Here is a 23,703-nt window from a genome sequence, read left to right on the forward strand (position 1 = left end):
GGGGACGTAGGTGTACGGCCGGAGCCGTCTTAAGTTCGTGATGGCACCCACGGGATGTGGTGAAGGTGGACACCACCACTGCAGTTACGGGGCACCTGTTGGAGATGTTGCGCAGCAAGTTTTTAACCCCTCCGTGGGAAGGGATGGTGGCCCCAGGCCCCTTTGGGGGTGTTTTGCGGTGCTGGGAGATGGGCGGCTGGAGGGCACTGATGTACTCACTATTAGTAAACACACGAGTCTCTAGTAAACCAAGGTGATGGTGGTCGGTGCCCACAGCCGGCTGCAGTCTGGTCCCCCACCCGGTGGGTGGTCTCTGTCTTTCTCCTACACCTGTTTGTGATGGTGGACTACCTGCGCTTGCAACTTCAGGAGTCCGCTCCCGGCTTGCGGTTGCCTGAGGAGCCCTTTTGCCCACAGATGCTGGCCAGTGGGATCTCTGTGCCATGGCGGTAGCTTTCTATCCCCCTCGTTGGGCTGTTGCCTTCAGTCGGGACCTTGGGTGGGACAGAACCTCTAGTCATGGCCACAATCAGTTAATTAGCTAGCCCCCAGTAGCTTCTGGACCTAGCTTTAGGGTCTGAGTACCCCCGTTTGTGCTCCGGTTTCCGAGTCGGTTCCCCGGGTCGGTACCAGCAGGCCACTACCCTGTCCCGGTCCACCTCTGTTCCACCGAGCCGTCTTCCTGGCTCCTGCAGATGGAGACCGCCGTCTGCCTCCTAGCCAGCAGTACCAGGGCTCCTACCCTGGCACCGGTTCAGTTTTGGGTCCTTCCTCTGCTGGAGCTGCACACAGCTCCAGCTCACACACCTCTCCACTTGACCTCTAGACTTGAACTCCAGAACAGAACTAAACTTTCCCGCCTCAGGCTGTCTGAGACTCCTTGGTGGGCGTCTTCCAACCGCCTGGTTTCGCCCCCTTGGTGTGTCCATCAAGCACTGAGGGAGGTGACTAGGGTTTTATGTATTTGGCTGCTGTCACCTGTTAGGGAGCGGTGTAGTGCGGGGCCCTATCTGCGACTACCTGGCCCAGCCAGGGCGTCACATATCTAGCTATGTATATATCTATCTATCTATCTATCTATCTATCTATATGTTGCCAAATTTATCAAGAAGAGTACTTGTGATGTCAGACACTGATGTTGGATGAGAGGGTCAAGCTCATAATTTAGTTCATCTTAGAGGTGTTGGATGAGGTTAAAGTCATGCGTTTATGGACCTTGCTTTGTGCATTGGGGCACAGTAATACTGGTACAGAAAGGTGTCTTGCCTAAACTGTTCTAATAAAGGTGTAAGTTTACAGCTGTCCAAAATATCTTGGAATAAAATTTCTCTTCACAGGAATGAATAGGTCTAGGACAACCCCCAAAAAACCCTGAAGAACTTTATAGTTGGCCCAAATCTATCAGGCAGGTCACGTTCTCCAGGTACATACCAAACCCAGACTTGTCCATTAAATTGCCAGATAAGCATGATTTGTCACTTGAAAAAGCCCATTTACACTTCTCTAGAGTCTCCACTGGTGGTGTGTTTTACACCGTTCAATCCAATGCTTGACATTTTGTTGGGTGATGTAAGGCTTGGATTCGGCTGCTCAGCCATGAACACCTATGGCATGAAGTTCCCAGTGCACATTTTTGCTGTTAATAGCAGATGGAGTATGGAGCTCTGCATGTATTAAGTCAGTAGAGCATTGGTGACATATGCACTCTACGCCTCATCACCCACCGAACCTGCTCTAACATTATGAGGTCTACATTTGGAGGCTGGATTTCTGTGGTCCCAAAGAGCTTCCACTTTTTAATAATACCAATCACAGTTACTTATTATGGAAAATTTAGAAGGAAAAAAGTTCATGATCAGACTTGTTACAATGATGGCGTCTTATTACAGAATCATGCTCAAATTTAGGGAGCTTTTTACAACAACCCATTCTTTCGTAGATGTTTGGAATAGCAGGCTGCGTGATCTGGAGTCAGATTTTATACACCTGTGGCAGTGGGGCTGAATTAAATGAGTAAAAGGTATTTACAATACATTTGTTCATGTAAAGTATAAACCCCACATCAAATAAGTTTTCTTGGGGGTAATTTTATATCTATCTATTCATCAATCTCAGGGCTCGCTCACATGAGCGTATAAATCGGACGAGTGCAATCCAATAAAAAAAGGGATCAATGAGGATAAGCAGATTTTTTTCTCAACTGTATTTGGCATAAGAAAAAAACTCATAGCATGTGGCTATTTGACTCCGAAATTGGTACAACGTGAAAAAAAAGAATCGGATGTCATATGGACCATCAGTACTGCATCCGATTTTTATGGTTACATTACAGTTCTGGAAGATGAGAAACTGATAATGGTCCTGTAAAAGATTAAAAGCTAGTGATGGGTAAAAAGTAACTATTCGTGTTCGGATTATTTGCAACGAGTCCCAAAGTACTATTCGGTATTCGTTACAAATAAGGAACCTGGTGCAAGTCAATGGGGAACCAGAGCATTTTTCTTTGAAATCTTCATAAAAAATGCTGTTTCCCTATTGACTTGCATTAAGTTCGTTATTCATGAAGAATACTGGAATACTACGTTAGGATTTGTTACAAATAATTCGAACACAAATAGCTACTATTCACTCATCACTATTAATATTTGCTGAGTAAAAAAATGGATTGCATACAGACATCACATGGATGACAAGTGAGAAAAAAATCAATTTGTGAAGGAACCGTGGCTCTTCAACTACCTGATGATGCACAAGTCGGAGCCAAACCCGTAATGTGAAGACAGATAATTGGCACTCCAATATTTTAACCCTTTAGTGACGGAGCTAATTTTCACCTTAATGACCAGACCAAATTTTGCAATTCTGACCAGTGTCACTTCATGAGGTTATAACTCTGGAACGCTTCAACGGATCCCGGTGATTCTGAGATTGTTTTTTCGTCACATATTGGACTTCATGTTAGTACCAAATTTAGGACAATATTTTTTTGCGTTTATTTATGAAAAAAATTGAATTTTGGCAAAAATTTTGAAAATTTAGCAATTTTCAACTTTTGAATTTTTATACCGTTAAACCAGAGATTTCTGTGACACAAAATAGTTAATAAATAACATTTCCCACTTGTCTACTTTACATCAGCACAATTTTGGAAACAAAATTTTTTTTGTTAGGAAGTTAGAAGAGTTCAAAGTTCATCAGCGATTTCTCATTTTTACATCAAAATTTACAAAACCATTTTTTTAGGGACCACATCACATTTGAATTGACTTTGAGGGGCCTAGGTGACAGAAATTACCCAAAAGTGACACAATTCTAAAAACTGCACCCCCAAAGTACTCAAAACCACATTCAAGAAGTTTATTAACCCTTCAGGTGCTTCACATGAACAAAAGCAATGTGGAATGAAAAAAAGCAAAAATTAAATTTTACCTAAAAATGTTGCTCTAACCCAAATTTATTCATTTTTAGAAGAAATAACACAACAAAATGGACCCCAAAACTTGTTACCCACTTTCTTATGAACGTGCCAATACCCCACATGTGGTCAGAAACCTCTGTTTGGACAAATGGGAGGGCTCGGAACAGAAGGAGCAATATTTGAATTTTGGAAAGCAAATTTGGCTGAAATAGATTGCGGGCACCATGTTGCATTTACAGGTCCGCTAAGGTACCTAAACAGAAGAAACCCCTCACAAGTGATGCCATTTTGGAAACTAGACCCCTCAAGGCTTCTATCTAGGGGTATAGTGAGCATTTTGGATCCACAGGTACTTCACAGATTTTGTTATCGTTACGTTGTCATATTGAAAATTTTAATAATTTTCTCAAAAATGTTGCTTTAGCATTAATTTTTTCACTTTTTTAAGAGGTAATACCAAAAATTTGACCTCAAGGTTTGTTACCCACTTTTTTATGAGCGCGGTGATACCTCACATGTGGTCTGAAACCTTTGTTTGGACAAATGGGAGGGCTTGGAACGGAAGGAACAATATTTGAATTTTGGAAAGGAAATTTGGCTGAAAAAGATTGCGGGCACCATGTCGCATTTGGAGGTCCCCTAAGGTACCTAAACAGCAGTGACAGCAAGTGACCCCATTTTGGAAACTAGGCCCCTCAAGGAATTTATCTAGAACTTTGGTGAGTACCCTGAACCCCCAGGTACTTCACAGAATTTTATAACGTTGAGCCATGAAAAAAAAAAAAAAAATTTTACCACAAAATTGTTATTTCAACCAGGTAGCTTTTTTTTTTACAAGAGTAAAAGGAAAAAATTCAGCATAACATTTATTATGCAATTTCTCCTGAGTTTGGCGATACCTTATATGTGGTGGAAATCAATTGTTTGGGCGCATGGCAGGGCTCGGAAGGGAAGGAGTGCCATTTGACTGCAAAATTGGCTGGAATCAATAGCGGACGCCATGTTGCATTTGGAGAGCCCCTGAGGTGTCTATACAGTGAAGCTCCCCAACATGTGGCCCCATTTTGAAAAATAGACCCCAGAAGGAATTTATCTAGATGTATGGTGAGTACCCTGAACCCTCAGGTGCTTCACAGAAGTTTAGAATGTTGAGCTGTGAAAATAAAAAAATACATTTTTACCACAAAATTGTTATTTCAACCAGGTAGCTTTTTTTTTTTACAAGTGTAAAAGGAAAAAATTCAGCATAAAATTTATTGTGCAATTTCTCCTGAGTTTGGCGATACCTTATATGTGGTGGAAATCAACTGTTTGGGTGCATGGCAGGGCTCGGAAGGGAAGGAGTGCCATTTGACTGCAAAATTGGCTGGAATCAATAGCGGACGCCATGTTGCATTTGGAGAGCCCTTGAGGTGCCTAAACAGTGGAGGTCCCCCACAAATGACCCCATTCTGGAAACAAGACACCTCAAGGCTTTTATCTAGATGTATATTGAGCAGTTTGAATCCAAGAGTACTTCACAGAATTTGCTAAGCTTAGGTTGCCATATTGAAAATTTTCATTTTTTTCACAAAAATGTTGCTTCAGCATCAAATTTCTTACTTTTTCAAGAGACAACAACAAACCGTGGACCCCACAGGTTGTTATCCAATGTCTTATGAGCACAGGGATACCCCACATGTGGCCAAAAACCTCTGTTTGGATAAATGGGAGGGCTTGGAATGGAAGGAGCACCATTTGAATTCTGGAAAAGTTGAAATAAATTGCGGGCACCATGTCACATTTGCAGGGCCCCTTGGGTCCCTATACAGCAGAAACACCCCACAAGTGACCCCATTTTGGAAACTGGATTTTATTCAGGAGTATAGTAAGCATTTTGAATCCACAGGTACTTCACAAAAATGTTGCTGTAGCAACAAATGTCTCACTTTTAGGCTATGTGGCCATGATCCAGCGACACGGCGTCTAGTACACAGTGTCAGCCTTCCTGCAGAGATGTGAGTGTTGTCCACGGGAGAACGCAGCTGCCCATGCCCAGTATTTGGGTTCAGGCCGCTGTGGAGCTCTATGCTACCTGCAGAGAACACTCATCTCTGCAGCATAAATTGACATGCTGAGGCTCGTGAAGCTGCGCCACACGTCAGTGTATGCTGCGGAGAAAAGAAGCACAGTGGGCACGGGATTTCTAAAAATCCTTCCACTGTGCTTCTACTGCACAACGCAGCGCTATGGACGCAGGAAAAACACTCTGCACCCAAAACGCAGCAAACCCCGATTGTGGGCACACAGCCTAAAATGCTACAATGGATGAATGGATAGATGTCAAACAAATATAACGTCCCATTCCCCTGCATATTCTAAGCTGGCACCCTTTAGTGCCTTTCATGTGGCACTAAAGGGTGCCTAGCCTTGTATTTAGCCCCCCAAAAAATTAATTAAAATAAACGACGTGGGGTCCCCCCTATTTTTGATAGCCAGCTAGGGTAACACAGACAGCTGTAGCCTGCAAACCACAGCTGACAGCTTCACCTTGGCTGGTGATCAATTTGGAGGGCTCCCCAGGCGTAAAAAAAAAAACAAAAACGTGGGGTCCCCCCCAAATTAGATCACTAGCCAAGGTGAAGCGGACAGCTGGGGTCTGGTATTCTCAGGGTGGGAAGAGCCATGGTTATTGGACTCTTCCCAGCCTAAAAATAGCAGGCCGCAGCCGCCCCAGAAGTGGCGCAGCCATTAGATGCGCCAATCCTGGCGCTTCGCTCCAGCTCATCCCGCGCCCTGGTGCGGTGGCAAACGGGGTGATATACGGGGTTGATACCAGCTGTAATGTCACCTGGCATCAAGCCCTGGGGTTAGTGATGTCACGGCATCTAAACAGATACCCGACATCACTAACCCAGTCAGTAATAGAAAAAAATAAAGGCAAAAAAAAAATTTATTTGAAAAAAAACCTCCCCGAAACATTCCTCTTTTAACAATTTATTAAAAATAAATACATTTCGGTCGCTGTAATCCATTTTGGAGGTCCCTCGGCGACTCTGGACCTTCTAGAATATGGGGGGCACGTTCAGGGAACGTATCCCCCATTTTCTGGAAGAGCAAGCTCTCCATGAGCAGTGTGGGTGCAGTAATCTGAGAATACTGCACTCACACTGCCCCGGTCCAACCTAGGGCAGAGTGACCTGCAGTAACCTCATTCTAGAATATGAGGGGCACGCTCACAGAACGTACCCCCCATTTTCTAGAACAGCAGTCTCTCCATGTGAGGAGTGTGGCTGCAGATTACCGCACTCACCCTCCCCCGGTCCACAGTGCAGCAGCCTGTGCAGCAGCAACGTCAGCGTCCCTGCTTGCAGGGATCCAGCTGACAGCCGCTGTCTGCGCATGCGCCGCCAGCTTTCAAGAAGGAGGCGGCGTGATCGCGGGGACAGAGCACCAGCATCCAGGTAACGTAAAACCGGGGGCTGGGGGGGTGACGGTGGGACCTGGGGACAACTTTCTGCCGCATGTGACACGTCACATGCGGCAGAAAGAGCAGGATGAATGCGGCCGCGCGCTACTGTGCGCTGCGCGCCGCCATCTTCCACGCGCCGGAGGGGGGAGGGGGGCGGCTCTGGAGAACCGGAGGGGGCTCCGGGGACCAGAGATCTCTGTTGTACCGGAGGAGGGGTCAGGGGGAGGACATTTCCCTCCGATCTGAAATGTTTGATCATTTCAGATCGGAGGGAAATGAATGCAGAGCCGGCGGCGGCGGGAGTTTTCAGCGCGCGTCGGCGCCATCTTGGATTTTCTGGAGGGGGGGGTGTTGGATAGATTTCTCCGGTACCGGGGGCTTTGGGGGCACTAAGGGCTCATATTTATTTCTCATCTGACATGTTTGATCACGTCAGATGAGAAATAAATCAGTTTTACCGGCCATTTATTTTTTTTTAATGTTGTCGCTGGTATACGGTGTATACCGGCGATCGCATTAACGGGGTCCAGAAAAAACACCCCGATTCATAATCTGGGGGGTCTCAGCTACCCCCGGTAGCTGAAACCCCTGAGATTTTTGGTCGCTGGGGGGCGCTACAGGGTTTTTTCGGGCCGCCGCTTTAAAGCGGCGGAACAGAATAAGTACCCTGTTTTGCCGCCGCTTTAAGTCGTACGGCCGTCGTTATGAGGTTAAAAAAACAATTGTTTCAATATTTATTACAAAGCTATTTGCAATCCAAACAAATGTTTAACGTTTCGGTCACTGTAGGGCCTTCATCGGTACGGATTGTCAGGAGACATCTGTGTGCATCAGCACGATCGAGGGACATCTACCATGTACTACAAGGCATGCACATATAGTGAATAAATGATTTCTAATTAACTTGCTGAGCAAACATCTATTTTACCATTTAATTAAAGGCAATAACACTGACCATCCTTCAGTAAAATATTTTCCACATGTACTTTAATTTCAAATGCAGAAAAGGCTTCTTTCATAGATATTCGATTCTTACATATCAGGTTGCTAGGCTATTCATGAAGGAAAAGAATATCGATAAAGACAAACACACTAATTGGGCCCTGAAAAGTGTAATTAGTGAGCAAGTGGAGGTGGGAGTAGACTGAGCTAGCTAGAGGCTTGTTAGCTAATTCTCAGAAAGCAGGTGCTCCCGGCTAAACCCCCAATGTCGCTCAGGTGAAACGCCCCTCTGAGAATGGCAGAAACAGAGACTCTTAACTCTAACGTATACTGAGCGCTATGTGAAGAACAGCAATGCTGCCTGCCGATGAAACGGTATCATATAAATGAGATTTATCCGTATTCAAACAGAAAGCTAAAACAAAAAGTGCAAAATAAAGACAAAACATTCTCTCTCATTTGGCTGTTGTATATAATATACAAGTGCATCTCAATAAATTAGAATATCATCAAAAAGTTAATTTATTTCAGTAATTCAATACAAAAAAGGAAACACGTGTAATATATACAGTCCTTACACACAGAGTGATCTATTTCATGTGTTTATTTCTGTTAATGTTGATGATTATGGCTTACAGCCAATGAAAACCCAAAAGTCATTATCTCAGAAAATTAGAACATAATATAAGACAAACTGAAAAAATGATTTTAAACTCAGAAATGTTGGCGCCTACAGAGAAGTCTGTACAGTAAATGCACTCAATACTTGGTCGGGGCTCCTTCTGCATGAATTACTGCATCAATGCGGCGTGGCATGGAGGCGATCAGCCTGTGGCACTGAGGTGTTATGGAAGCCCAGGTTGCTTTGATAGCAGCCTTCTGCTCGTCTGCATTGTTGGGTCTGCTGTCTCTCATCTTCCTCTTGACAATACCACACAGATTCTGTGTGGGGTTTAGGTCAGGCGAGTTTGCTGGCCAATCTAGCACAGTGATACAGTGGCTATTGAACCAGGTATTGATACTTTTGGCAGTGTGGACAGGTGCCAAGTCCTACTGGAAAATTAAATTTTCATCTCTACAAAGCTTGTCGGCAGAGGGAAGCATGAAGTGCTCTAAAAGTTCCTGGTAGACGGCTGCGCTGACTTTGGTCTTGATAAAACACAGTGGAGTTACACCAGCAGATGACATGGCTCCCCATACCATCACTGATTGTGGACACTTCACACTAGACCTCAAGCAGCTTGGATTGTGGCCTCTCCACTCTTCCTCCAGACTCTGAGACCTTCATTTCCAAATGAAATGCAAAATTTACTTTCATCTGAAAACAACATCTTGGACCACTGAACAACAGTCCAGTTCTTTTTCTCCTTTATATTCTAATTTACTGAGATGCACTTGTAGCTATGTATTTTTTATACAGTGTGTCCACCCATATCCTGTCCACCGCCATTAACTTGAGAACGGCAGCAGCCATAGGCATAGAAGTGGTGTATAGTAAAGTAGTCATGCGCTACGCATTGAAACCACCTATAGTGCCACCTGGTGGAAGACAACGGAGTTAGCATTTTTATCTCGAAAACGGAACGAGCTAAGAAAAAAAGTGAATTACAAAGTTGTAGGGCATCATCGATTCAATACGAATCGACACTTTGCATACAGAAATGCTATGATTAGAACGTGTAAAACTCTCAAGGCTGCGGACGTGAAGCGATACCTCATGGAGACCTTCCTACAAGTCATTGGGTATGATGTCTGCGTGGAGTGGTCTCCAAGCTCACTTGACCTGACCCCATTGGACTTCTTTCTGTGAGGTCACATCAAACAGCAGGTGTATGTGACCCCTCCACTAACATTGCAGGACCTACGACGACGTATTACAGATGCTTGCGCAAACGTGTCACCTACCATATTGCACAACATGCAGCAAGATACAGTATGCTGTCCAGATGAGCATTGCACCTGACGGTGGCCACTTTGAGCATCAAAGTTAAATGAGCGCTATACGCATGACCAGCATTCAATGTTTTGGGGGGTTCATGGGTTTCATATCATAGCATTTCTGTATGCAAGGTATCGATTTGTATCAAATTGATGATGCCCTACAATTTTTTAATTCACTTTTTTTCTCTATCTTGTTCCAATTTCGAGATAAAAATGCTAACTCCGTTGTTTTCCACCAGGTGGCGCTATGGGTGGTTTCATTGTGAAAAACCAGAGAAATGGGGGTCCACTAGTGAGGCCACAGAATGGCCAAAATATCACAAAATAGATCAACCTCTTTAAATATCCAAAAAAGTTTTTATTAGCAAAAATTTTTTTACAGCCATAAGAGGAAATAGATTAAATTTTAAAGTACAAACAACGTATTTAGACAAACAGGTAAAAAATACATTGTACTTTAAAACTTAATCTATTTCCTCTTATGGCTGTTAAAAATGTTTTGCTAATAAAAACTTTTTGGGATATTTAAAGAGGTTGATCTATTTTGTGATATTTTGGCCATTCTGTGACCTCAATAGTGGACCCCATTTTTCTGGTTTTTCATATTGTACATTATGGGGTTTAGTGATATTGGATAAATTGATGATGACAGGCCCTAGGGTCCCAATCTTTGTTACATAGGTGGTTTCATTGTGTAGTGCATGGATACTTTACTATACCTAGACACCACTTCTATGCCTATAGCTGCTGTCGTTCTCAAGTTAATGGTGGTGGACAGGATATGGGTGGACACACTGTATATGAAATGGGTAGTGCAAAACTAAAATTAAATGACAGTATTCATTTTTCATGACGCTTTCCTCTCCAGAATACTGCTTGGTGTCTCCCACCCATTGCTGCACCACATACATTTCTGCAAGGTTCCCAGTTTATATTTTTCACATCCCCAGTGTTGTAGTTCAGTGCTGGTGATCTGCACTATAAATCCCAGTTTGCACTGGATTACACGATTTTCTAGACAACTATGGAGCATTGAAAATATTGTGACTTCCTGCAGAAAATGATAATTTTTCAGCTGTTTTCAGTTGTTAGACTCCACTATAAAAGGTTCAAACAGTAAGAAGATATGTATAAAGGAACATAATAACGTGCTGAATTTGTTGCTACAGTTAAAGATATTTTTTCAAGATTTAAAAGGGAAATGTACTATCAACAAATTTTATCTAAATCTATAGTAGGCTTTGCAATATATCTTATCAGAGAAATCTACTTCCTACCCCACTTATCGCCCACTTCTTCCTCTCCCCCTGCCTACTAAACTAACCAAAGATTGTTAGTAAAATAGATCAACTTCATCTTGCTCACACAAGACGAACTGCCAGCTTACTATGGACTTATGCTTTTATATTCTTTGGAGTGGGGAGAGGGGGAACAGTGGGGAAAACAGGCAAAAGGAGACACAGAAGTCACTGAGCTGGATTCACATTTACACTACTTAGTACTGCTGTATAATTCCCTCCAAGATGCTACTTTCTTTTCTTTTTTTTAACGGCCTTCCGCTCAATCTCGAGCCATGGCGACTTGATGGATGAACGCTCTGTAGCAAGATCAATCTTGTGCAAGCCTTGACAGGTCCACCAGGGTCTTCTCCACCATTTTCTTAATAATATCAAGCCATCAGACTGCTGGTTTTCCTCTTCACCTTGTTCCTTCTGTTTTTCCAACCATGATGTCCTTTTCCAGTGATTGCTCTCTTAGTATGATGTGTCAAAAGAAGTCGTAGCTTGGTGAGCTTTGCTTCGAGTGACTTGTAGGACTTGATTTGTTCCAAAATTGATTTGTTTGTTCTACTTGCCATCCATGGTATTGATCACATCCTTCTCCAGCATCACATTTTGAAAGCATTGATTATTCTCATAATGCTTCTACTTCTCTCCATAAAAAGAATGAAGAGCAGGAATCCATTCCTGTGTGAGTTGATGTGTATGAGGGCGATCACAGCAGCTAGTCTCTTCACACCAGCTCAGAGTCAATTACATATCAAAAGAAAGGGACTGGAAAGATTAAACTGGTGAAACTGCAGGATAGAGGTCTTAGGGTCCCGTTACACGTAGCGATGCACCAGCGACCCGACCTGACAGGGATCACTGAACGTCGCTACATGGTCACTGGTGAGCTGTCAGTCAGGTAGATCTCCACAGCGATCAGATATCAGCCACCAGCCACCAGCGACCTATGTAACGACGGATCCCTGCTGGCTACTGGAGGAATGCCAGGCCTGGATTCAGTTACCTGCATTGCACTTCGGAGCTCTCAGCTGCAGCCTGGTCAGATCTCAGAGTTTGCAGGACTGCACCGGGAGCGCCGAGTGATTGATTCCCTGGCGATTGTGGTTCAGTTCATAACAGCTGCGGACAGGCCGGGCTGCAATTCGGAGTTCAGGTGAGAACACCGGAGATCAGCCCGGCATGTCTTCATCTGTCATGAACTGAACCGCAATCGCCGGGGAATCAATCACTCAGCGCTCGCTCGCGGTGCAGTCTAGGCTGCACTCTGGGGCTCAGGTGAGGGCTCCGGAGTGCAATGTAGGTAACTAAATCCAGGCCTGGCCTTACTGGAGATTCCACCAGTAGCCAGTCTGACGCTGGGCGCTCGTGCTGCACAGCGGGAGACCAACGAGCAAAAAATGGTCCTGATCGTTATGTCACGATCAGCGACCTCGCAGCAGGGGCCCGCTCGCTGCTGCTTTTCACACACAGCGATATCGCTAGCGAGGTCGCTGATATGTCACAAAATCTTTGACGTTTCAGCGATCTAGCGATCTCGCTGTGTGTGACGGGGGCTTTACAATACCTAGAAATAGTGTTGTTTCTCATGTTCACACACACAAAAGTTTATTTTGAAAAGATACTTGACAGTACAGTTGCTCTTTAAGGAACGTTTGCCTTCTATTAGGGCGCCAACACCGGCCTGGGAGGTAAATATGCTTGTCGTTAACTTTTTCTTGGCACATTAGGGATTTTGTAAAAGGGATGGCTAGTAGTAGACAATCGCTTTAGTTTAGAAATGAAAGCTGAGACTTACAATTCACAGGGCTCCTCCAGTGTTGCAAGATGCATGGTAAGATTATCCTGCACCGCGGATATAGGTCGCCTATACTTAGCTACCTCTTGTTTATCTTTTAAGTGTAGTATTATAACTACACAGACAATCCCACAGGTAGGACATTTTCTTCTGACCAACAGTTCCACTCATCCTTGAAAGCCATTAATTCAAATAAAATAATGGTGTCTGTGTTTGGTTTTCACAGTCCAGCAGGTCCTCTATATATGAGAGAGGCTAGATAAATGGGTTTTTAATAAGATGAAATGTGGAAGGCATGCGTCACTCAGCCTTCATTACATGCATCCATCACTTGCTAAAAAGCCTCTATCTAAGCTCCTAGAACAAGGTTCTAGGAAATCCTTCATATCAGCAGTTAAATCCTACGTGTGTCTATATTCATCACAGCTTGTACTTAATCCACTGAAGCTAACTGTATGAATTTTTAGCTTAACTGAATGACAGTAAATCCTTCATTGAAGGTGAAGGCTGAGCTAATATTGGCACCCAAACTGTACGGAAAACATATGTCTTGATTTACCACTCATAAATGAATCATCAGTTGAACGAATGAATTCACAGATCAGTAAACAGCCATATACCATATGGAATACAATCTCCCTGCCCCATAGCAAACATGGCTTTATCACAACACAACTGTCCTGTAATACTGACACCGCCTCTATTATAACCGTACAATGCACACGTATTCAGAGTTGGAAGATAGGGTTTTCATGTTCTTTCATGTGAACTCATTTGCCTTTTGAAAGAAAATCTGTTATGTAAAACTATGTTATTAACCTGCAGCTATAAGGTTAATCAGTAGGTTAACAGTGTTTTGACGCTGTACGGCGGCCACACTGAGATCCTCGCTGCTGGGAGGAAATTAACTTTATTCCTCCCAGAAGCCCTTGGCTTTCAGTCACAGGAGCATGGCAGGGACAGTTTCAATCCCCATGCTGTGCATAGTGTTTGGTGGCTGTGACCAAACACCTCCACTGACTGACAGACGGATCTGTACTAATGCAGCTGGACTCTCAGTGTGGCAGCTGCATAGCATCAGCATCAGATGTGGGGTTAATCTGCAGGGTAATAGCATTCTGAAACATAATTTAATTTATGGACATCTATGGCTTGATTTCATAGAATCATAGTATGGTAGTGTTAGAAGGGACCTCCTGGGTCATCTGGTCCAACCCATTTGATTTCTTTGCCTATGTGGATTTGATGGGTTATTACCAACATCTGGTGTGTAATTGATGTTAACAGCACCTTTAGAAAATATACTTTGAAAATAGTGACGTGTCCAATGCTTATTTCACCCGCTGTATGTATATGTATGTATGTACTGTATGTACACACACACACACACACACACACACACACACACACACACATACACACACACACACACACACACACACAGAAAAAATAATTGTTGCTCTACATAAACATGGCCTAGGCTTTAGTAAAAAAAGACCGCCAACACCCTGAAACTGAGCTGCAGCACCGTGGCCAAGACCATGCAGTGGTTTAACAAGACAGACTCCCCTCAGGACAGGTCTTGCCATGATCGACCAAAGAAGCTGCGTGCATATGTTCAGCTTCATATCTACCGGTTGTCTTTTCAAAATAGATGTATGAGTGCTGTCAACATTGCTGCAGAGGTTACAGGGGTGGGGGTGTCAGCCTGTCAGTGCTCAAATCATATGCCGCAAACTGAATCAAATTGGTCTGCATGGCTGTTGTCCAGGAACCAAGCCTATTCTAAAGATGAAAGCCCGTAAACAGTTAGCTGAAGACAAGCAAACTAAGGACATTGATTACTGGAACCATATCCTGTGGTCTGATGAGAAAAGATTAATTTATTTGATTCAGATGGTGTCAAGTGTGTGTGCTAGCAACCAGGTGAGGAGTACAAAGACAAGTGTGTCTTGCCTACAGTCAAGAATGCTGGTGGAAGTGTCATGGTTTAGGGCTGCATGAGAGCTATCGGCTGTGGGGAGCTACAGTTCATTGAGGGAACCATGAAAGCAAATATGTACTGTGACATACTGAAGCAGAGCAAGATCCCCCTCCTTTCAAAATCTGGGCTGTATTCCAGCATGATAACAACTCCAAACACACCTCTAAGATGGCCACTGCTTTGGTAAAGGAACTGAAGACAAAGGTGCTAGACTGGCCAAACATGTCTCCAGACCTAAACTCTATTGAGCATCTGTGGGGCATCCTCAAAAAAAAGGTGTAGGAGCGCAAGGTCTCTAAAGGCCCCGTCACACGCAGCGATATCGCTAGCGATATCACTAGCAAGGGTACCCGCCCCCATCGTTTGTGCGTCTATCTCTCTGGTTGTCTCCTCCTTCCCTGTCTGCCTGTCTCTGTCCCTGTCTGCATGTCTGTTTGTCTCTTTCCCCATCTGTCTCTTTGCCCATCTGTCTCTTTGCCCATCTGTCTCTTTCCCCATCTGTCTCTTTCCAGGTCTGTCTCTTTCCAGGTCTGTTTCTTTCCAGTTTTGTCTCTGTCTGTCTCTTTCACCGTCTGTCTCTATCACCGTCTGTCTCTGTCTGTCTCTATCACCGTTTGTCTCTGTCTGTCTCTTTTCCTGTCTGTCTCTATCTCTCTGTCTCTCTTTCTGTCTCTGTCTCTCTGTCTGTCTATGTCTGTCTTTCTATATCCGTCTCCCCACCGACATCTTATTACCTCACATATAAGCTTCTTATACTATGAATGTCTTTTGTTCCTATAGCAACCAATCACAGCTCCTACAAATAACCTGTAGTTCCAGGCTCCATTTACTTTAATGGAGCCATGTTTTTTGGAGAGTAACTGTAAAGCGCGGGGTTACATTTTGTGATTGTAAATACGACGGTGCGGATACACTTTTCGTTTCACTTTTTCCCCATTATGTAGATAGGGGCAAAATTGATTGGTAAATTACAATGCGTGGGGTTAAAAGTTCGCCTCACAACATAGCCTATGACGCTCTCGGGGTCCAGACTTGTGAGTGTGCAAAATTTTGTGGCTGTAGCCGTGACGGTGCAGATGCCAATCCAGACATACATACATACATACATACACATATTCAGCTTTATATATATATATATATATATATAATTTGTTTTACACAAGTTTTTATTGGATTGCTGACACATGCTTCTGGTGCCAACCACCAACAATCTGTCACCCATAGACGCCCATTGTACATGAATGTGTACAATAATGTTTTTTTGGTGTGAGATAGTGTGAAACTGGTATCATGGCAAAATGTATAACTTGAACACATGTATACTTGTTCTTTTCTTTAGCTGTAGAAAGTATATAGCAACTTCTGTGTTTGTAAAATATATAAATGAGTTTCCTATATTAGCCTAGAGGTATAGTATGAAGGGAATGATATTCACTAGGGATAGATATATGGCCTGCAGTGGAAGTCTCCATATTATAAAATACAGAAAAACTAATTTGTGAGAACCTGCATTGTTCTAAAATTAAAAGGATTAGAAATGATCAACAAAATGAAAGATTACACACCACGTCGCCCTCCATCCCCACCCTCCATCCCAACTCCATTTGCCATCTATACATCCAGGATAACCATGTTGCTACTAAGAAGAAGTGTGTTTATTGCATCAACTTAATTGGTGCAAAAAATAGGCCCTTATACACATTTGTTCCATCCCACAGGTTTTGCTGACATTCATCTAATGCGTGTTTTGACCTTTACTACTATGTTTCTTTACAGATGAATGATAGGAGACGTTTTGTGATCAGCTAATTGTCAGGGAACCATTTTAAAAAACTGGAATAGTCCAAAGATTCGTAACCCTTTAAGGCACAAAAAGCAAATCAAGCTCGGAATCAGATCCAAGTAGGTCATATATAGAGGTGAGTTGACCCGTGGATGTTTGGGTTCACCGGGTTTGGCTGGACTTTAGTTAAAAGTTAGTTTTAGGACCAGACTTGACCTGAACTTGTTCCCGAACCCCATATAAGTCAATGGGAACCCAAACATACGGCCTCGACTTGAGTAACGAGGTAACGAGTATAATGGAAGTCAATGATTGGGCAACTTGGCTCTCTGCCCATATACAGCAAGCCATAAACAGAGCATTTCCAGGGGAGGGAGGGCGAGGTTGTTTTTTTTTTACACACTGCATCTGAAAATGTTGTTTTTACCCCAGTGAGAGCCATTCAGAGACAGCACGTGACTCTCACTGAGCCGAGCACCGAGAGTACCCAAGTACCCCGATGCTCAATTTAGTGGTTACCATATGAACAGTGTATCAACTCAGAAACAGACTTTTTTTTAAAAAAAATACTGTGTTCAGGTTTGAGCACCAGACACCCAGTGTTCGGTACGATCCCCGAACTTTACAGGTTGGGATCACTCATCTCTTGTCATATACAATATTAGACAGGCACTGAAATAAGACATGAACGGCCCTTGGCTGACAGCTTTAGTACTATGTAACATCAGTGATGTCCCATAAAATTAGAGGTTATGGGAAATCTACTGCACACAATCTTCTACTTTTATAATCTTTACTATTATAGAATACCATACTACTGGGTGAGAGTTCAAATGTTCTCAGCTCCAATAAACTGATTACCATCCATACATACTTCGATGAGACGCTCCGGGCTTGATCTCAATGGCCGTCCTACTCCACGTTTCCTTCTCTACCTGAGACATGCGGTCACGTGTTAACTGGTAGGATTCATCAGTAGCACATACGGTGATCTTATCCTGTATGGTGCCAATGCAGCTCAACTGCTTCTCTCCATTCCTACAACAAACATTGAAGAACTGTTAAGCACCCAAAGAATATACATCTTATTAAAAACAGTAAACTGAACAGTCTGAAAACAAAAGAAAAATTAACATGAACATTATAGATTAATTTAAAATAAACAATGCAAAGTGCTCTCCGGTGTTAAAATACAATCATGAATAGGACCAGCAGAAGGAAGCAACTGTTTTTCCAGGATGACCTTGTATGCGGCTTGATTCATACGTCCTTCGCAAAGATTAACCTGCCAATTCCAACCTTGCTGAAGCATCCCCAGATCATCACCGATCCTCCACCAAATTTAACAGTGGGTGCAAAACACTGTGGCTTGTATGTCTCTCTAGGTCTCCGTCTAACCATTAGGTGTTGGGCAAAGCAGAAAATTAGGTAAAGAAAATTCAACAAACATATTTGCGAAGAATGTATGAATCAAGTCGCATACAAGGCCATCCTGGAAAATCAGTTGCTTCCCTCTACTCAGGCAATGTTCCCCAACTCCAGCAGAACAATGCGCCATTCCACACAGCTAGGTCAATCAATTTATGGAGAAGGACCACTACATCAAAACTCTGTCATGATCAGCCCAATATCCAGACCTGAACCCCATTGAAAACCTCTGGCATGTAATCAAGAGGAAGATGGATAGTCACAAGCCATCAAACAAAGAAGTACTGCTTACATTTTTGCACCAGGAGTGGCATAAGGTCACCCAAAGCAATGTGAAAGACTGGTGGAAAGCATGCCAAGATGCATGAAAGCTGTGATTAAAAATCATAATTATTCCACAAAATATTGATTTCTGAACTCTTCCTGACTTAAAACATTAGTATTGTTGTTTTTAATTTATTATAAACTTGTTTTCTTTGCATTATTTGAGGTCTGAAACAAATGTATTTTTTTTTGTTATTTTGACCATTTCTCATTTTCAGAAAATAAATACAAAATGTTTTGCTTGGAAATTTGGAGACATGTTGTCAGTAGTTTATAGAATAAAATAATTAACATTTTATTAAAAAATATACCTATAAAGAGAAAAAACAGAAAAACTGAAAATTTGGAAGTGGTCTCTTAATTTTTGCCAGAGCTGTAGTTCTAACTAAACAGAAAAAAACTAAAAATATAGTGGGTGAGCACACACAGGAATATCAGAAGAATTAAGGTGCATATATCATATATATACATTTTTTTAAATGAATATATTTCATTTAAAAATAGTAAAACATGGACACAATACTATTCTCTGTATAGCCCATGTGTTAATGAAATTGGCATCAACAGCAGACAAAATAGTCCTAAGCTCACCCATCAGTGTTTTCGTAGTTTTCAATATTGGCACTAGTTAAATGGTTAAAGTTTCATAGCTGCAATGCTACTGAGGATATATATTGTATCTTTATCAAATCCAGGACAACCCAAAACAATATGGATCGTCCCATTGCTCAAGAATATTACTGGTCACTAATGTCCCCAGGATGACAGTGCAGAGGTGTAAATTGGAGCCCCAGTGCAGAATCTATAACAGGTCCACATCTGCCAGGTGACAGTATATTGCTATCTTTGAATATCACACAGGGACCTTTGGTACCAGTTCTGTCTCTGCAGCCCCTATAGATATAGGGCCATGTGCAGAATTGGCTTATACAAAGTTCCTGTAAAAATACCACAAATACAGAGTAACTAAGGCTCACGGTACTGCTGTCTCAGCAATGTACTGCAGTGATAAACTGCAAAACTGGAATAAAGGGCTGAGCTGTTATTACACATACGGCTGTTTGTGAATGTTTTTGATAAGACTGAGCATATATTACCATAGCATATATTACAGCCAATGCACTGACAATGGCAATATTATTTCAAATAACTCTTCTACTCATTACCTTGATATTAATCATAGGCAATGCCCTGATACTGCCTCTATTTAAAAATTAACAGTTTATTGGTCTCACTACAACCCTTGTTCAAATGAAGCTGGACCGATGCTCATCTACCAATGACTTAAAGGGGTATTCTCCTCTCCAAGATCCTATCCCAATATGTAGGATGCATAGTTATAACAATATTAGCAAATACATTTAATTAGAAATATAGTATAGTTCTGATATAACCAATGCAGGGCATTGTAGCTTAGGTATTCATGGTTATGTCCACTCGTATAGTGACAGTTAGGCCGGCGTCACACTTGCGATTGACTCGCACGAGTGCAATGTGAGAAAATCTCGCATTGCACTTGGAACCATGTTTATCAATGAGGCAGCTCACATCTGCTATTTTTTCTTCAGCTCAAATCGGATGGAGGAAAAAAAATCGCAGTATGCTGCGATTTGTAGAGTTTCTCGTGCGAGTCTCTGCAATGCAAGTCTATGGGTGCAAGAAAACGGATGTCACACGGAGGGCACACACACCATCCTAGTGACATCCGATTTTCTAAATACAATTCTATCATGTAGCAGAGAACACTGTAAATGCTCCTGTACATGATTGTAATGACTAATAGCTGCTGGGAATAAAACGGATCACATATGGATTGAATACGGATTGCTCACGGACTACTATCATGAGAAAAATCACAGACTTGCATTGCAATTGCATTGCACACGGATCAACACTCGGACAGAGCTCGTCCTACTCTCAGGCATGAGAATCGGACCGATTTTTCAATCGCAAGTGTGACGCCGGCCTTAGTTAGTTGCTTGTGGTTGTAACCATAGATACCTAAGCTACTGCAATGCCCTGCGCATAAGGTAAGAGACATGGCTATATCAGGAGAAGTATACTACATTTCTAATTGGAGCTATTTGCTAATATTGTTATAATTACGCCTACTACATATGGGGTAGGATCTTGGACATGGTAATAACCTGTTAATGTTCCACAGACTCTAGTGATCCCGAGTTTCAAGTTTAGGATTGAGAATGGAGTGGAAGTGCGCATGCTCGAGCTCTGCTCCCTTCATTATTTATGGGATTGTCAGAAATAGCTGAGCGCTTCATTCTACGGACAGACAACTTTCAATTCTGGGTAGACCCATTTCAAAATAAGTTCAAAATGAAGAAGACTGTTATTAGCAGGAGAGAACTATATGGAGACAGTCGTGTTGATCAGCGAGTCAGACCTCATTTATCTAATCCTCCCGATATATGACATTTATCGGGTATAGTAGCATAATGATGCAGCATATGGACAGCTTTTCCTATTAACCAAGGCCTGACATGTGGCAGCTTTTGTTCTGTTCAATGTCTCCTACAAATATATCAAACATTCTTACGGAGTAAAAAGTGAAGAAAAAGTATCTCACCATGAGGTGCCCTGTCTAATGCACTCGAAACTTGACTGAGGCTTATCCTTAATCTCTCTAGAGAGGTAGAAGGCAAAGACCCGAACTCTGTCATCTGAACCAGAGATGGGAGAAGGAATCTTGATGTACTGTTGATTAGAAAAAGAAATGTGTTAAATTGCAGAAGATTTAAAACAACTGATATTTCTTCCAGCTATAACGGCGCTCAATTCATTCAGTATTGTGGTTGTTTTGCTCCAATAAGGCTGCTTTCACACTACGTTTTTTTAACATGAGTCATGAACATTTTTTTGCTGTAAAAGCGGATCTTGCTTTTACAGCAAGAAAACGCATGCAAACGCATGTGTTCTTTTGCAGGATCCTGTCACTTTAAGTTTATGGGCGGGCATTGGAGTCATGTGATCGGGAGTCAGTGGAACTGAACGTGATGGACTGGGAGCCGGCTTCTGACAGCTGCGGAGGCTCGTAACCAAGGTAAACATCGGGTAACTTGCTTGGATACCCGATATTTACCTTGGTTACGAACATCCGCAGCTGCTAGGAGCCAGGCTGCCTGCTCCCTGCACACGTAACCAACGTAAACATCGGGTAACTAAGAGAAGCACTTTGCTTGGTTACCCGATATTTATCTTGGTTACGAGTGTCCGCAGCTCTCAGGCGGAGGAGAGAGAGAGGAGAGGGAGGGTGGAGAGTGGGAGGGGGAGAGAGACAGAGAGGGAGGGGGAGAAAGGGAGGGTGGAGAGAGGGAGGGGGAGAGAGACTGATCACCCGAGGCTGGTTTCTGTGCATGCTCAGTAGAGCAAGCAGGATCCTGTCTATCAGTATCAGTATTTGGACACAGCTCAAAAACGCTACAAGTAGCGTTTTTGAAAAATGTTAAAAAACTGCAAGCCGCTGGATCCTCACTATAACGCACGCAAACGCATGTGAACGCATGTTGATGCTAGTCCATTGCAAATGCATTGAAATGAAAACGCATTTGCACTGGATCCGTTTTTGCGTTAAAAAAATGTTCAGGAAGCATGTTAAAAAAACGTAGTGTGAAAGCAGCCTAAGCAGAAAACATCCAAAACATCTAAACACATCACTACTGGTGAGGTTAGAAAAACAGCAATCTGCACGTTTTCCAAAAACAGCACCATCCTCATCCAACGGCTGAGTCAGGTATTGCACATCACTTTATTTCACAGCTCAGGTCCATTCAGTGCTGAAATACCAAAAGGGGCCCCTGCATAAGAGTGGCGCAATTTCTGGAAAATTAAAGTAGACAGTGGCATGATTTTTCTATCTTCTCATTCTGTTTTTGTTGGTGGACTTTTCAATATTTTGCACCTTTTTGAGTGAAATGCTGCAAGATCCTTTCAATAAGGGTGCGCTCACATGAGCCATATGAGTTGCACGAGTCTCGCATCGCATCACCCTACACGGCCGCATACTCTCCTGACAGGAGCGTGTCAAGCAGCATAAAAATACATACAGCCGACCCGCTCCTGTCAGGAGAGTGTGCGGCCGTGTCGGGTGATGTGATGCGAGACTCGTGCGACTCATACGGCTGGTGTGAGTGCACCCTAAGCTTTATGTTGTCACATATTAGTCTTCAATTGAACAAAAATGACAAAAATAAAAATAGATAGTACTTGTAATTGTACTCCATCGGGGTGCTCTAAAATGTTTTCAACATTTCTAAAAGTCGCAAATCATGAACTAGCCGAGAAACATCTGGATAATGAAAACTAAGTTGATATTACCATGCAAACCGAAAAAAAGGCCAAGAATGAAAAAAAGTAGAGTAAAAATATCACAAAAGCTGCAATAAAACTGGCACAAAAGCTGTAAAAAAATTTGGCGCAAAAAAACCCCCCTCCATCAAAATCGAAAATGGTATGCAATATAAAGAGCAAAAAGAATGATGAATCTGGCCTAATGTTTTAGAATTTCACACCACCCTTTAATACTAGATAATGATAATTCATAGAAGACTAAATATAATGTTGGTCTTGGAGGTTTTGTAATAGGTCAATGATGAACTATGAAACCTATAAATCAGTTATAGGAGCACAGGGCGGGAAAAATTAACATGTGCAGACCATTCTATAGAACTAGGAAACATAAATTAGTGTGGTAAAACTTCATTTTTGGGTTCTATATATAATACTGTTAGAAAATCCATAACAGTCATCATCAATATGGTCTAGTTCAGTGTACTGCATGTATTTAAAGTTTTATTTCAGGTATTATTGAAGAGTGTTGGTTCAGGTACAAAGCTAGGCTTACATCCACTCATTGCAAAGGTCCAATTTCTAAAATCATGGTTCTTTGTATCCCAATGTGAGTACCTGGAACTGGACCAAGCATCATCAAGCAGATTCTGCTGCTGGTGACAGAATTCCTTTGGCGTACCTTGTACACAATCTACTGCCAAAATAATAGGTTCCTCTTTTGTTGCTCACATCAGCGGTATTTTGCCGGAAATCCGGATCTGGCACAAATACGTTTCAGTTCCATTCATTTACAATGGAAGCGTGGCAACATGCGGTCACATGCAGTTGTGTATGACGCACGCAACTGCATGTGACCACATGTTGCCGTGTTTCCATTGTAAATTAATGGAACTGAAACGTATTTGTGCCGGATCTGGCTTTCCGGCAAAATACCACTGATGTGAGCCGCGCTTAAAATGAACATTTTCTGGAAGTTCCATGGTCAGTACCATATAGGAGGCGCATATCCCAACACTAAATATTAGGAAGACTCCAATTTGTAA

The 23,703-nt window shown here is 42.6% G+C and overlaps 1 protein-coding gene across 1 annotated transcript in view; it reads right to left on the bottom strand.

Moving 5' to 3' along the window:
• Positions 1 to 23,703, bottom strand: part of ELL3 (elongation factor for RNA polymerase II 3) — a 228,729-nt gene that overhangs the window by 83,948 nt on the left and 121,078 nt on the right. Inside the window, exons 3-4 of the mRNA XM_075345885.1 lie at positions 20,940 to 21,067; positions 17,478 to 17,641 (exon numbers count right to left, since the gene is read on the bottom strand). Coding sequence (XP_075202000.1) covers positions 17,478 to 17,641; positions 20,940 to 21,067 — 292 coding nt within the window. The remainder of the gene's footprint in view (positions 1 to 17,477; positions 17,642 to 20,939; positions 21,068 to 23,703) is intronic.

This window comes from Anomaloglossus baeobatrachus, chromosome 4 (genome assembly GCF_048569485.1).
Source record: "Anomaloglossus baeobatrachus isolate aAnoBae1 chromosome 4, aAnoBae1.hap1, whole genome shotgun sequence".
Taxonomy (NCBI): domain Eukaryota; kingdom Metazoa; phylum Chordata; class Amphibia; order Anura; family Aromobatidae; genus Anomaloglossus; species Anomaloglossus baeobatrachus.